The following is a 14,791-nucleotide window of genomic DNA, read 5'->3' on the forward strand; positions in this document are numbered from 1 at the left end:
ATAAGAGGTCTTAATGTTAGAAGGTTGTAAGACAATTAAATAAATAACCATTTATAAGACAGACCAAGAAAAGTGTCTTAAAAGGTGCAAAGTTCTGTGAGGATGCAGAGAAGAGATTATAGCTCCCTGGGAGCAGTCTAGGCCCTAAAGGAGAAGTAGTCCTTAGTCCTTGGACAGACAGGTACTGGGAATGAAGGAGGCAACAAGTGATGTTTTAGAGAAAGAAAATATTACTAAACATACACACACAAGTCTGGACAATCCCATGGACAGAGGAGCCTGGCAGGCTACAACCCATAGAGTCACAAAGAGTCAGACACGACTGAAGCAACTGAGTGTGCACACATATACCACATTTGGAGCAACAGTGAGAGATAAGATTGGAACGGTTGATTGGGGGTTTATTCTGAAGAATTTAGAATATGGAACTGGAGACTTCCTGGTGGTACAGTGAATAAGAATCCGCTTGTCTGCCAATGCAGGGGACACAGGTTCAATTCCTGATCTGGGGAAGTTCCACATGCCGTGGGGCAACTAAACCCCTGCGCCACAACTACTGAGCTCACGTGCTGTGACTGCTGGACCCAGGTGCTGCATCTTGTAAAGCCTGTGTACCTAGAGCCCGTGCTCTATAACAAGAGAAGCCACCACAGTGAGAACCCCATGCACCACAACCAAGAGTAGCCCCAACTTACCTCACCTAGAGAAAGCTGCATGCAGCAACAAAGGCCAGCACAATCAAAAATTAATTAATTTAAAAGGTAGTTGTTAAAAAAAGAATACGGAACTTGTAATTCAAGAAGCATTACTGATGTAAACTAGCCACATTGGTTTTCCTTAGTTATTGGTACCCTAGGGAATATAGACTAATCAACTGCTCCCAAACTCTTTCCACATATGATGTGATGATTTATAATGTTTACATAGCATTTCATTATGCGGATTTCCCAACATTTATTTAACCATTCCACTATTGTTGGACCTATATGGTGTCTGTAATGTTCTGCAGTTGCAATAATTTTATAACAATCTTCTTTTGCTAATATTTTCCTTTTTATATTACTTCCATAGGCTAGAATCTTAGATATTGAACTGCTTGGCTAATACACAAAGCAATTTAAGATTGCTGATACATATCTTAAGGTTAATCTGCTCAAGCATTTATGCAAAGATACAGTTCTACTTGAGGTTTAAAATTTAGTAGTGTAAAAAGGAGACAACAGACCCAAAATGGAATTACTTATGCTAAACTCCATGCCAGTAAACCAAGACTTAATATTTAACTTAATTGCAATTTCAACACCCCAGGAATGTAACCTTTAACCAGTCAACCTAGAATTACCTGGTTAGCAGTAGTGAAGTAATCTGCATATAGGCACCTCCATCCCCCTTAGGAAGGCAACTTTGCCTGAAACAGTACTTTTTTTGTTAATAATTTTCGTTTTTCTGCCCCCTTTCTACTTTAAAAACCTTTCCTTTGCTATAGCTCGGTGGAACCAATTTGACCTTTAAATTTACTCAGTTAAATTTTTCTTGTTTAATTTTTGCCTGTGTTATGGCTTCCCAGGTGGTGGTGGTGGTAAAGAACCCACCAGCCAATGCAGCAGATGTAAGAGATCTGGGTTCCATCCCTGGGTCAGAGGTCTCCTGGAGGAGGGCATGGCAACCCACTCCAGTATTCTTGCCTAGAGATTTCCATGGACAAGAGGAACATGGCGGGCCCCAGTCTAGGGTCGCAAAAAGTCGGACATGACTGAAGTGACTTAGCACACCTGCACATACACCATATAGGTGCTGCTAAGTCTCTGATAAACATAACTCCATGAAAGACCATTCCTTTAAAAAGAAAAACTTACTCTCAATAAAAGAACTTTAATAAGCTTGACTAAATATTTAGAAAGCATATTGTGTTGAGTGAAACTTTATGTATAATAAATAATGAGAGTAATAGAAGATCATTTTGCATGACTGGTCTGTTATTGTCTCAAGGAACACATGCAGAGAAAACAAATTCTTTTGATTACTTCCTCAAATAAACCAACACAATGGAAAGTGGAAGAAATGTCCCGTAAACCTTGTGAAAAGGGAACCAGAAAGCTTAACATGTAAACTTGGAGAAATGACAACATTAGAAAACAAAACTACAAAAGAGAACACTTTCCAGAATAGTCTAAGATGTACAAAACAAATAATCACTAGAGTCTGGGCTTTATCCAGTCTGCACAGAGATAAGTGGAATATTTGACCTTCACCATGATTAACAAGGCTTTCTTTGAAATTGTGTTGGTTCTGTTGGCTTCTTCCACTGTTTGCTCCCAAGAGCTGAAACTGGTTCTTTGCCAGCAAAGGAGAGTGAACCAAGAGAGTTTAAAACTTTTGAATAAACTGCAGACCTCGTCAGTTCAGCAGTGTCTACCACACAGGAAACACTTCCTGCTTCCCCAGAAGTCTGTGAATCCTCACCAGTATCAGAAAGGACAAGTACTGGCCATTCTTCATGAGATGCTTCAACAGATCTTCAGCCTCTTCAGGGCAATTGTATCTCTGGATGGTTGGGAGGAAAGTCACACAGAAAAGTTCCTTGTTGAACTTCATCAACAGCTGGAATACCTAGAAGCACTCATGAGACTGCAAGCAAAGCAGAAAAGTGACACCTTGGGCAGTGAGAACCTTAGATTACAGGTTAAAATGTATTTCCAAAGGATCCATGATTACCTGGAAAGCCAGGACTATAGCAGCTGTGCCTGGACTATTGTCCAAGTGGAAATCAACCGGTGTCTGTTCTTGGTATTCCGACTCACAAGAAAGCTGAGTGAACAGGGCATGGAAACTTGACCCATGTGAAGGAACAGCCGACTGCAGGCTTTAAAAGCATAGCACGGAGGGGTAGTGGGATTTCTCCAGGCACTATTATTTTCTTTTTGTTTTAAAGTAGTACTGTTCTTTGGTTTTGTGTGTTTGTGTGTGTGTGTGTGTGTGTGTATCTTTGCTTTAAAGATGATGCACATTGACTACAGTTGTTTTTATTTTGTAATGTCACTTTGTATTTTCTGTCCATCTGAAATTTTCATGAATTGAAGTGAATCATTAATATTTCATAATTTTCTTCAAATTAGTATATTTTCATAAAAACTGGCCAAGTAGATATAATGAACTTTATCTTCACTGTAATACTTTGCTTATCATTGAATATTCATCCCAGTGATTTCTTTTTTTTAATTAATTTGTATTGGAGTATAATTGCTTTAAAATGTTGTGTTAGCTTCTGCTGTACAGCAAAGTGAATGAACCATATGTATACATATATTCCTCTTTTTTAGATTTCCTTCCCATTTAGGTCACCACGGAGCATTGAGTAGAGTTCCCTGTGCTATATAGTAGATTCTTGTTAGTTATCTATTTTATACATGAAAGTGAAAGTGTTAGTTGCTCAGTTGTGTCCAACTCTTTGCAACCCCATGGACTGTAGCCCACCAGGCTCCTTTGTCCATGGAATTCTCCAGGCAAGAATATTGGAGTGGGTAGCCATTCCCTTCTCCAGGGGATCTTCTTGACCCAAGGATCAAACCCAGGTCTCCTGCATTGTAGGCACATTCTTTACCATCTGATCCACCTCCCTTTCCCTATTGATATCCATATATTTATTCTCTCTGTCTGTGTCTCTATTTCTGTTGTGCACATAAGTTCATCTGTATCATTTTCTAGATTCCATATATAGGTGACAATTATATAATATTTGTCTTGTCTTTCTGACTTATTCCACTCTATATGACAGTCTCTAGGTCCATCTATGTCTCCACAAGTGGCACAATTTCATTCCTTTTTCTGGCTGAGTAGTAATATTATGTAATTATATATATAATGAAATATTATCCTCTTTATCCATTCCTCTGCTGATGGACAGTTAAGTTGCTTCTATGTCCTGCTATTGTAAATAGTGCTACAGTGAACATTGGGGTGCATGTATTTTTTTGAATTATAGTTTTCTCCAGTTATATGCCTGGGAGTGGGATTGCTGAGCCATATGGTAATTCTGTTTTTAATTTTTGAAGGCACTTCCATACTGTTCCCCATAGTCTCTGTGTCAGCTTACACCCCACCAACAGTGTAAAAGCTTTCTCTTTTCTCCATACTCTGTCTAGGATTCATTATTTGTAGGTTTTTTGATGATGGCTAGTCTGACTGGTAGGAGGTGATACCACACTATAGTTTTGATTCCTCTATTTAGTGAATGTTGAGCATCTTTTCATGTGTTTGTTAGCCATCTGTATGTCTTTGTTATCCATCTGTATGTCTCCATTCATGTTTTGATTTTTTTTTTTTTTTTTTTTTTTGCTACTGAGCTGCATGAGCTGTTTGTATATTTTTGATATTAATACCTTGTCATTTGCTTCATTTGTAAATACTTTCTCCCATTCTGAGTGCTGTCCAGTGATTTCTTTATTTGCCAGAAATTGATAGCAACAATGAGAAATATTAGGAATAATTTATCTTGCAAGTTCTGAAAATAACTGATTATTTGTTATAGGCAACACAATAGAAGTAAGGCCAAAGGACATGAATAAGCAGTTTGCAGAGGAAAAAATAAATGCATGAAAAGAGGTTCAACCTCAAACATAACAATTAAAAATAGAAATTAAAAGTGAATAATACGCCATTTACAACCGATCAGATAGATGAGACTGAATTCGATTTTTAAAACACTGTCATGGAGACTTTGGAGGAGGGATGCTCTTATAATTTTCCAGAGCACCAGAAACTGGCACAGTCACTGTGGAGGCAAATTGGTGAACTCTGTTAAAATCACAGATGCATGTATACCTTTATTCATCAAGTGCAGGTCTGCAATGTGTCCTGTAAAAACACTTGCATCCATGTGAAGTGACTTACATACAGCGTTATTCATTGCAACATTATATATAATATCAAAAGACAGGAAAACACCCAAATCCTTCCAGTTAGAGACAGTTAAGGCATATTCACACAAAGGAAAACTATTCAGCTGGAGGAAAGAATGAGGTGCTGTTACCATACTGGGGGGGGGGGGGGGAACATAAAAATAGGCAAGATGCAGACTGTATATAAAATGCTGCATTTGAGATTAAAATGTAATACAAATTTTTTATATTTGACCTTATGTATGAATAAATCACAAATATACAAGCAATAAATTACAGTGATGATAACCTATATTTTGTGGGGTAGGTTGGGGAGAGAAACTAAGGGAGGAGGACAGGGTAGAAGAGGCTTTACCACATATTTTTATATTTTGATTTTTAGTCATTTGAAAGGTAAAAATTAAAATAATAAAATATATCTAACAAGTCACAGTTATCAGAAATATACATGGAGGAGTCCTGTTGGTCAAAGGAAGTGTTAGGTGAGGGCTAGAAGAAACAGGAATGAGCCAGCCTGCCCTTGGGTTGGCCCGGAGCAAGGGCTGGGTGGGAGGAGAGCTGGAAAGAAGGGTACCAATGTCAAAGGAGAGGAGATGCTGATAAGGAAGGGCTTCCAGCTCTTCCACCCAGGAGCTCCCCAAAATCATCATGGAACAAATGTGAGGCTGGAGAAACTGAAGGTCACTAAGGCTTGGTGACTTTTCCACAGTCATCAATGTGAGACGCATAGCTGTGGCCCAGAAATTTGGTGCTCATTCTATCACTTTATGGCATGCTCTGCCTCAGGTTCATTGTATAATTCTAGTTAAAAGTCATCGCTGGCTGTAAAAGCCTGCTGAGGAGCATATTCCTTTTCAGTTTAATTAATGTGTGTTAACTGTTGGCCAGTGCTTCCAGATTTGGCTTGAAAGGAACGCAGAAGAACCAGATAGGATCCTGAGACCTAGGCAGGGTCAGCTGCAGCAGTGGCAGAGGGCGAGGAAGCAGAGGCTGGGCAGTCAGGACAAAGTCTGTCAGCTTCACATTTCAGCCCAGGTACCTTCAAGTTCACGCAGAGATAGGGAAGTGGAGAAAGGAGAAGTATTTATCAATTCAACTGTCCTTACAGGTTATTTGCTTCTCATGTCTATAGAATTTTTGTTGTTTTCTTTAAACCAGGAACTTTTTCAAAACCAAACCCATTTTTTAACATGTTATTCAATTCTCCAGTTAATCTTGCAAGGTAGTTTCTGATATGATCTTCTTTCCTCAGGTGAGAACAAGACTTTAAAAGTCAAGTATGTAACTGACTCAAAGTAATGTAGCAAGCCACGGAGTGAGCAAATGCCAGAGTAAAGACTGCCTCTCAAGTCTGCCTGACTCAAAGCTTGCATTGTATTCTAGACACTACAGACCTGAACAGCATTGTATAATATTACTGGCAAATATAAAGATGACAATAATGATAATAATTTGCTTTTGGATTTCCTTATTCAAGTTCCCATACTCTCAAAATCTTGAATTACTTGATTACAGTGTATCTTCACCCCTAGACATTTCTTTTCTCAGAACTAAGGTGAACAGAACACTTCTCCATGTGGAAGCTGCCAAGTGGAAACTTACAGCAGATAATATTTAGAAGCCAAAACCAATACTTTACATACTAATGTTTCCCCAGACATTTAGCTTAAGTTGACATCCTGCTTATATGACTGCCTTAGCTGCCTAATACAAACTAATCATGAGAAACGCTGGGCTGGAAGAAGCACAAGCTGGAATCAAGATTGCCGGGAGAAATATCAATAACCTCAGATATGTGGATGGCACCACCCTTATGGCAGAAAGTGAAGAGGAACTAAAAAGCCTCTTGATGAAAGTGAAAGAGGAGAGTGAAAAAGTTGGCTTAAAGCTCAACATTCAGAAAACGAAGATCATGGCATCCGGTCCCATCACTTCATGGGAAATAGATGGGGAAACAGTGGAAACAGTGTCAGAATTTATTTTTGGGGGGCTCCAAAATCACTGCAGATGGTGATTGCAGCCATGAAATTAAAAGACGCTTACTCCTTGGAAGGAAAGTTGTGACCAACCTAGATAGCATATTCAAAAGCAGACATTACTTTGCCAAAAAGGTCCGTCTAGTCAAGGCTATGGTTTTTCCAGTGGTCATGTATGAATGTGAGAGTTGGACTGTGAAGAAAGCTGAGCGCCGGAGAATTGGTGCTTTTGAACTGTGGTGCTGGAGAAGACTCCTGAGAGTCCCTTGGACTGCAAGGAGATCCAACCAGTCCATTCTGAAGGAGATCAGTCCTGGGTGTTTGGAAGGAATGATGCTAAAGCTGAAACTCCAGTACTTTGGCTACCTCATGCGAAGAGTTGACTCATTGGAAAAGACTCTGATGCTGGGAGGGATTGGGGGCAGGAGGAGAAGGGGACGACAGAGGATGAGATGGCTGGATGGCATCACCGACTCGATGGACGTGAGTTTGAGTGAACTCTGGGAGTTGGTGATGGACAGGGAGGCATGGTGTGCTTCAGTTCATGGGGTCGCAAAGAGTTGGACATGACTGAGTGACTGAACTGAACTGAAATACATGTACCATTTTAAAACTTTAAATCCAAAGTTCTAAGTTTAGAGATACTAAGAAAGAGAAATACTTTAAAAAACTAGATACCCTTCTAGCAATACATGAGTGAGCTCAGAGTAAAGGTAAGTTCATTCATTCGGTGAGTCATCTGAATTATCATTGTTACATCTACATGTCCTGAGCTAAATAGATTACTAAATCAAATAAAAATGGGTTACACAGTAATAAGTACAGTATCATCATATTTTTTACGAATATGTGTGAAAAATGTCTGAAAAGAAATTACACTAAAATGTTCATAGCAGTGCCATCTGGGTGATATAATTTACGTTCTCTTCAGTTCAGTTCAGTCGCTCAGTCGCGTCCGACTTTTTGTGACCCCATGAATTGCAACACGCCAACACTTTTCTAATTAAATAGTTCTCTCATAAATATGGATTCATTTTAGATCCAGGACAAATAAAGTTATTTTATTTTTGAGATTTAAACAAAGAACAATAGGAAATTCCCAGGTTGTCCAGTGGTTAGGACTCTGCACTTCCACTGCAGGGGGTATGAGTTCAGTCCCTAATTGGGGAACTAAGGATACTAAGATCCAAAATGCCATGTGGTGTGGACAGAAGATAAGTTAATTAGTTAATTGAAATAATTAAATTAAAAAAAAAGAAGTTGGCCCCTTATAGAGATTTGGCTTAGAATACTCATCACATGCAGTAAATTAAACAACACCTCCAGCACATCAGAATCATGTGAAGGACTTGTTGAAACATAGATCACATGGCTCCATCCCCACTGTTTCTGATTCAATAGGTCTGTGGTGGGGACTGAGTATTGGCATTTCTAACAATTCCTAGATGAAGCTGATGCTGTTGATCCTGTGACTGCACATTATTAACCACATTCCTATTTCTTGATGGCCATGGTAGACTTTTAACAGATAAAGGCTTGTTCTCCTTGAAATTCCTGACCTCACGTTTTCCTGCAGTACCTGGAGAGAAGTGAGCATCCTATAGATGGTAAGGTAGTTGGTAGATGGTAGTTGATAAGGATGGTTTTTTTGTCATTACCTTTTCACAGCAGCAGATTAGATAGTCTTTTTCTCTCTTAAAGAAGGTGTATATAGAGACTTCAGTACCCCAGTTACACCCTATAGCAATAACTGCCTTTTAAGGAAAATGGTACAAACCAAATTTCTTTCTGTAAGAGTTTCTGATTCTCATGCCTGTGGTTGAATGAAATAAAAACGACAACTATAGCAGTCACTACAGTTGGACAAAGAATATGCTGCAGACACAAAGGAAACCAAACTTCTAAAAGATAGAGGATTCCAAGGTGAAAGATGGCAAGTGGTTCAGTAATCTCTGTTGAGGTGTGTAGATGTTTGGTAAATAAAGAGATTTGGGGTTCATTCCTGGAATTGCTTTTGGCATTTAGCCCAAGTTTTCTCTCCCTTCCTGAGGTCTGCCTGTATTCAGTGACTGGTTGATGTGGAGGTATAAAGGCTCAGACCCCTCAGTCCACCTCTGAAGGGTCATCTAACCTTCAGAGCTCCTCACTATAATCGGCCAAGGCCACTTTGTGACTGCATGGCAACTCAGCATTCCCTGTCTCCATCCTCCTGGTTTTTCTTCCCTGAAGTGTTGATCCCAGAGTACTCCCTAGTAAACTCCTTGCATGGTAAATTGTGTCTGAAAGTCTGCTTTCTCAGCACCTGACCTCCAATGGCATAACATATAGAACTTCCCTTTAGGGCCATAGGAAACCCAAACTCACATTCTGTTTCCTTGACTTGGTGCATATTCTTTTCCTAATATGTGTTAATGTCTCATTCTTGGTATTCATGACTCACTTAAAACTTTTTCCTTCACTGAAAGCCCTTATAGTCTGATTTCTCGGAATCTATCTGTTCCTCTCCAGATCACAACTTTTACCGTGTCCCAAACTACATTTTAGTGTAATCAGTTACTTCTCTTTCTTCCAACTGGAGTGTGAACAATTAACGCTTCACAGCAGGCAAATGAAATCTTATCTCTTTACCTGAGCACATAACAGGGTCAATCTAAATATTGAATGGATAAAGAAATTTAAAATATAGTATTAAAAGAAAGAAGGAATATATCAATACCATATTGTTATGGGCAGTTCTATATGTAAGGGGATTCTGTCTAGAGATAAGACTCAGCGGTAAAGAATCTGTCTGCAATGTAGGAGACCCAGGTTCGATCACTAGTCAGGAAGTTCCTTGGAGGAGAACATAGCAACCCACTCCAGTACTCTTGCCTGGAGAATCCCATGGACAGAGGAGCCTGGCAAGCTATAGTCCATAAGGTTGCACAGAGTTGGACACAACTGAAGTGACTCAACAGCAGCTAAGGGGTAAAGTTTTTCATTTTTGTTTTTCAATTTCTCTACTTTTCCTAGATGGGGTATTGGATAAACTGCTTCTTGGAGTAAGAAATGAAGTATCTATCTTTCTCTGTTGAAAGGGTGGTTTCTGTCCTTGTATATTTAGGGCACAGTAAAGTAATGGCACGATATGTAAGGCAGAAATCCAGGTAGGAGCCTCTCTTCTGATTGCTCTGGTCTTCTTAGACAATCCTTTTCTGAATTCACCCTTTATGGGCCTTTGGCCCTGTCGATCTCGTGATGGTTAGTCATGCTTTCAATTGCCAAGTAATATAGAAACCACTGGTACCAGCTTGAAGTTATTGTTCAGTTTATAGAAGGCTTAATATGTTGGAAAAATTATGAAAACAATACATGCAAATGGTGTAAATGGTTCAGTTTTATAGTTGTTGTATAACACTTTTTCCCATTGTTCTTTTCAAAAGCTAGCTTGTTATTGTCCCAAATGAGGGGCTGCTGGATCGGTTTTTCTGCCAACTATTAGTGAAGACTTGATGGCAATTTTCCTCATCTCTTTGGATTGTATACTTAAACATTATGGGTAGACAGTAAATAGCCAGCATGTAATGAGTATTTAGAGACAAATAGCCACAGTCACATTACAAGTATGCAGGGAAAGGATCATAATGCAAAAACAGTCCCATGGATTTTCATTAGATGGAAGAGGAATCCAGTTTCTTAGAAGTATGGAAACCTGTTCAGCTAAGTTCTTATCACTGAAGGAGGAGACTATGTACTTTTGGTAAGGGTGGAGCAAGGTTTGAGTAAAGCAAAAGGCAGGTTCCCTTGACTCATAAATCATGTAACTTTTTCTGTGTAAGAGAGCTAAGTGCACATTGTTTTAGTAAAATTTATTCCAAGTAAAGTTTCAGTATAAGCATTGTACTAAACAAGGCATAGATCCCTGGGGAAATTTATTTATTTGTTCTCAATAACAGATTCATTTGGTTTCATGTCAGATGAATAAGGTGATCATAAATCTGATCAAAACAGTTAATTTGAGAGCATTAAGAACCGAAGTCTTAGCTAGTGTATTATTCCATATAGCCGACATTTTAAAGTAACATCTTCTAATCTATTCTCATTGCTTAGGAGGGAGGAACTGGTGGAGAAGAAAAAGAACGGGTGGAACTTGGAAAGAAATAAGCATAGTTCCAGAGCAAATTGTGTAGTTATAGGAAAAATACCTTAAAGGACCCATTTGTGTCTAGTAGAAAGACTAGAGATCTCTTCAAGGAAATTAGAGATACCAAGGGGACATTTCATGCAAAGATGGGCTGAATAAGGACAAAAATGTTATGGACCTAACAGAAGCAGAAGATATTAAGAAGAGGTGGCAAGAATACACAGAAGAATACGATCTTCATGACCCAGATAATCACGATGGTGTGATCACTCACCTAGAGCCAGACATCCTGGAATGTGAAGTCAAGTGGGCCTTAGGAAGCATCACTACAAACAAAGCTAGTGGAGGTGATGGAATTCCAGTTGAGCTATTTCAAATCCTAAAAGATGATGCTGTGAAAGTGCTGCACTCAATATGTCAGCAATTTTGGAAAACTCAGCAGTTGCCACAGGACTGGAAAAGGTCAGTGTTCATTCCAATCCCAAAGAAAGGGAATACCAAAGCCTTTGACTGTGTGGATCACAATAAACTGTGGAAAATTCTGAAGGAGATGGGATACCAGACCACGTGACCTGCCTTTTGAGAAACCTGTATGCAGGTCAGGAAGCAACATTTAGAACCGGACATGGAACAACAGACTGGTTCCAAATAGGAAAATGAGTACGTCAAGGCTGTATATTGTCACCCTGCTTATTTAACTTATATGCAGAGTACATCATGAGAAATGCTGGGCTGGAAGAAGCACAAGCTGGAATCAAGATTGCCAGGAGAAATATCAATAACCTCAGATATGCAGATGACAACACCCTTACGGCAGAAAGTGAAGAAGAACTAAAGAGCCTCTTGATGAAAGTGAAAGAGGAGAGTGAAAAATTTGGCTTAAAGCTCAACATTCAGAAAACTAACATCATGGCATCTGGTCCCATCACTTCCTGGCAGATAGATGGGGAAACAGTGGAAACAGCAACTGGACTTATTTTTCTGGGCTCCAAAATCACTGCAGATGGTGATTGCAGCCAAGTAATTAAAAGACGCTTACTCCTTGGAAGGAAGGTTATGATGAACCTAGACAGCATATTAAAAGCAGAGACATTACTTTGCCAACAGAGGTCCATCTAGTCAAGGCTATCATTTTTCCAGTAGTCATGTATGGATATGAGAGTTGGACTGTGAAGAAAGCTGAGCGCCAAAGAATTGATGCTTTTAAACTGTGGTGTTGGAGAAGACTCTTGAGAGTCCCTCAGACTGCAAGGAGATCCAAGCAGTCCATCCTAAAGGAGATCAGTCCTGGGTGTTCATTGGAAGGACTGATGTTGAAGCTGAGACTCCAGTACTTTGGCCACCTGATGCCAAGAGTTGACTCATTTGAAAAGACCCTAATGCTGGTAAAGATTGAGGGCAGGAGGAGAAGGGGATGACAGAGGATGAGATGGTTGGATGGCATCACAGACTCAACAGACATGAGTTTGGGTAAACTCTGGGAGTTGGTGATGGACAGGGAGGCCTGGCATGCTGCAGTTCATGGGGGTCACAAAGAGTTGGACATGACTGAGCAACTGAACTGAAGAAAAGGAAGGGAGAGAGAACACACTCTTGTGGGTAGGATAGCGTTCAGGAGCTAAAATAAATGAGAAAAATGTCCCCAAAATGCCTCTAGCTAGGTAGATTTCTACCATAGATTGAAATTAGAAGGACAAAGAGATGAGTTTGGACATATCAAGGATTCAATTGTACCGTTCTATAGAGAAAAATCTGATAAAGAACAAAATAGCTTGCTGATGGTTGGGATAAGAGCTGACACCTATACACAGTAGAAACATAAACTTTTTCAAATATCAGTAATTAATTTGGTAAAAATTACCAACATTTTTGAACCACTGGACTCACCAAATGCAGTTCTAGGTACTTATATTCCCTACTCAAATGGGAATACAAATTTATTTTTTGCAGCCCTACTTATATGAAGGGTAATTGTAGTCACATGTGCTATTATAGAGGATTTGGTTAAGTAAATACTGACCCCTTCATACTGTGGAATACTACACAGCAATTAAATTCTTCTAGGTAAAGAGTATTCAAGCTCATTCATAACATGTTGAATGATATTAAATGGATTACACTGGAAAACTGATGTCTCATTATTTCTAGGGAGTAGGATTTGAGGGAATGGAGGGTAAGAAATGAGACCTTTAAACTCCCTTTTAATTTTTGGAACCTACGTACCATTCCATTTTTTTTCTTCTTAGCTATGTGCTTAAAATTGACTCTTTTAAATTGTGTCCAGTATTTCCATTTTTCTGAAGAAAAGGAAGTTTGTCTTAGCTCAGTCTCCCAGAGTTGGTACTGGAAGATGATGACTCCAGCCTTTGTATCACCAGGGACAGTATGGAGGAACCAAACCACTTCACTAGACTCTGTTAAAAGACAAAGATGGGACAGACAGAATTTTGGATAAAAATCATATTTTTCTGATAATATATAAATAGAAAATTTTAATATATGTTTCTCATTTAATGAATGAAAACATTGATGTAACTTTAAGAGTAAGTAACTGATTCCTGAATTCTAATGTCTTCTTTGCTATATGGCTTTTCACAGTAGTTTATGGATGAATAAAGTACATCCTGATTGTTTTCTCCAGCACTATTCTAGATCTTATATCTATGTATCTGCGCCTCTTGGTATAAACTTATTTTCGCTTTAGTGCAAATATTTTCACTAAAAAGGACTCCTAAAACTCAGTATCTTGCTTTAAACTTACCTTTAACACTTCCAGCAATTGTTGAATAAGTTACAGCAGAAATTTCTGTACATGTATCTATTTCAATCAGAAAGATTTCTCTTAGATAAAATTAACATGAAATAAAAACTTCTAGGATGCAATTTAGGGAAGAAAGACAATTGAGAAAAGGACTTCTGGTACAGAATTAGCCAACAGAGTATGAACCTACAATGAAACTCCACTAAGGACACATTTTGGATGGATCAGAACAATCCCATGCCAATGCCAAAGACAATCATGATGTTGTCAGACCAGCCAGGTTAAAAAAACCTCCAAAGATTATGAACTTACTTGCATTTCTAGCTTATTTATGTCTGTATCTTTCTTACATATTTTTTAAATATGTATTTCAGTATCAAGAAGAAAATGAGAATCTTCATATTTTGTGAAACCACACTTCACAAAAGAGAATCTCCAAATGATCAGTAAACTTGAAAAAATATGATCAACATCATGACTGCTTATGGGATGCAAATTAAAGCCAAAATGTCATACCACAGCACACACACCAGAATCGCTAAAACTAAAAATATTAAATTAAAAAAGTAAAAAGTAAAAAAAATAAAAAGTAAAAAGACATACAATTGTTGATGATGGAAGTATAAACCACTAAAACTTTTGGAAAGTGCTTGGTACTATCTATAAAGATAAACATGTAAACGCACACCCTGTGACAAAGCCACTCCACCCACCCCTGGTCATATATCCACATATGTCATATATCCACAGAAATTTCTGTGTCATATATCCACAGAAATTATTGCTTAGATCCACCAAAAGAAAAGTCCAAATATGCTAACAGAAGCTTTCCTCATAGTAGTCCCAACACATGCCAAAGAAACAAAGCTAAACTACATTAATAATAGAATTGACACATATATTTTGATCTATTCCAACAACATAGTGCATAATAGTAACAATTATTGATACACAAAACAATATGGATGATTTCACAGACATAATATTGAGCAAAAGCACTAGACACAGATAAAGTATTTTAACATTATTTTCA

The 14,791-nt window shown here is 38.5% G+C and overlaps 2 protein-coding genes across 2 annotated transcripts in view; both read left to right on the forward strand.

The window, feature by feature from the left end:
* LOC147366739 (uncharacterized) overlaps positions 1-14,791 on the forward strand; it is a 78,679-nt gene that overhangs the window by 56,823 nt on the left and 7,065 nt on the right. The gene's annotated exons all lie outside the window — the stretch shown is intronic.
* On the forward strand, positions 691-3,202 carry IFNE (interferon epsilon). The gene has a single exon (XM_086414277.1). The coding sequence runs from the start codon at positions 2,254-2,256 to the stop codon at positions 2,833-2,835; it is 582 nt and encodes a 193-aa protein (XP_086270403.1). The 5' UTR covers positions 691-2,253; the 3' UTR covers positions 2,836-3,202.

This window comes from Bos grunniens, chromosome 8, assembly GCF_055505025.1.
Source record: "Bos grunniens cultivar Pamir isolate PY7600 chromosome 8, Bosgru_T2T1.0, whole genome shotgun sequence".
In the NCBI taxonomy this organism is placed as follows: domain Eukaryota; kingdom Metazoa; phylum Chordata; class Mammalia; order Artiodactyla; family Bovidae; genus Bos; species Bos grunniens.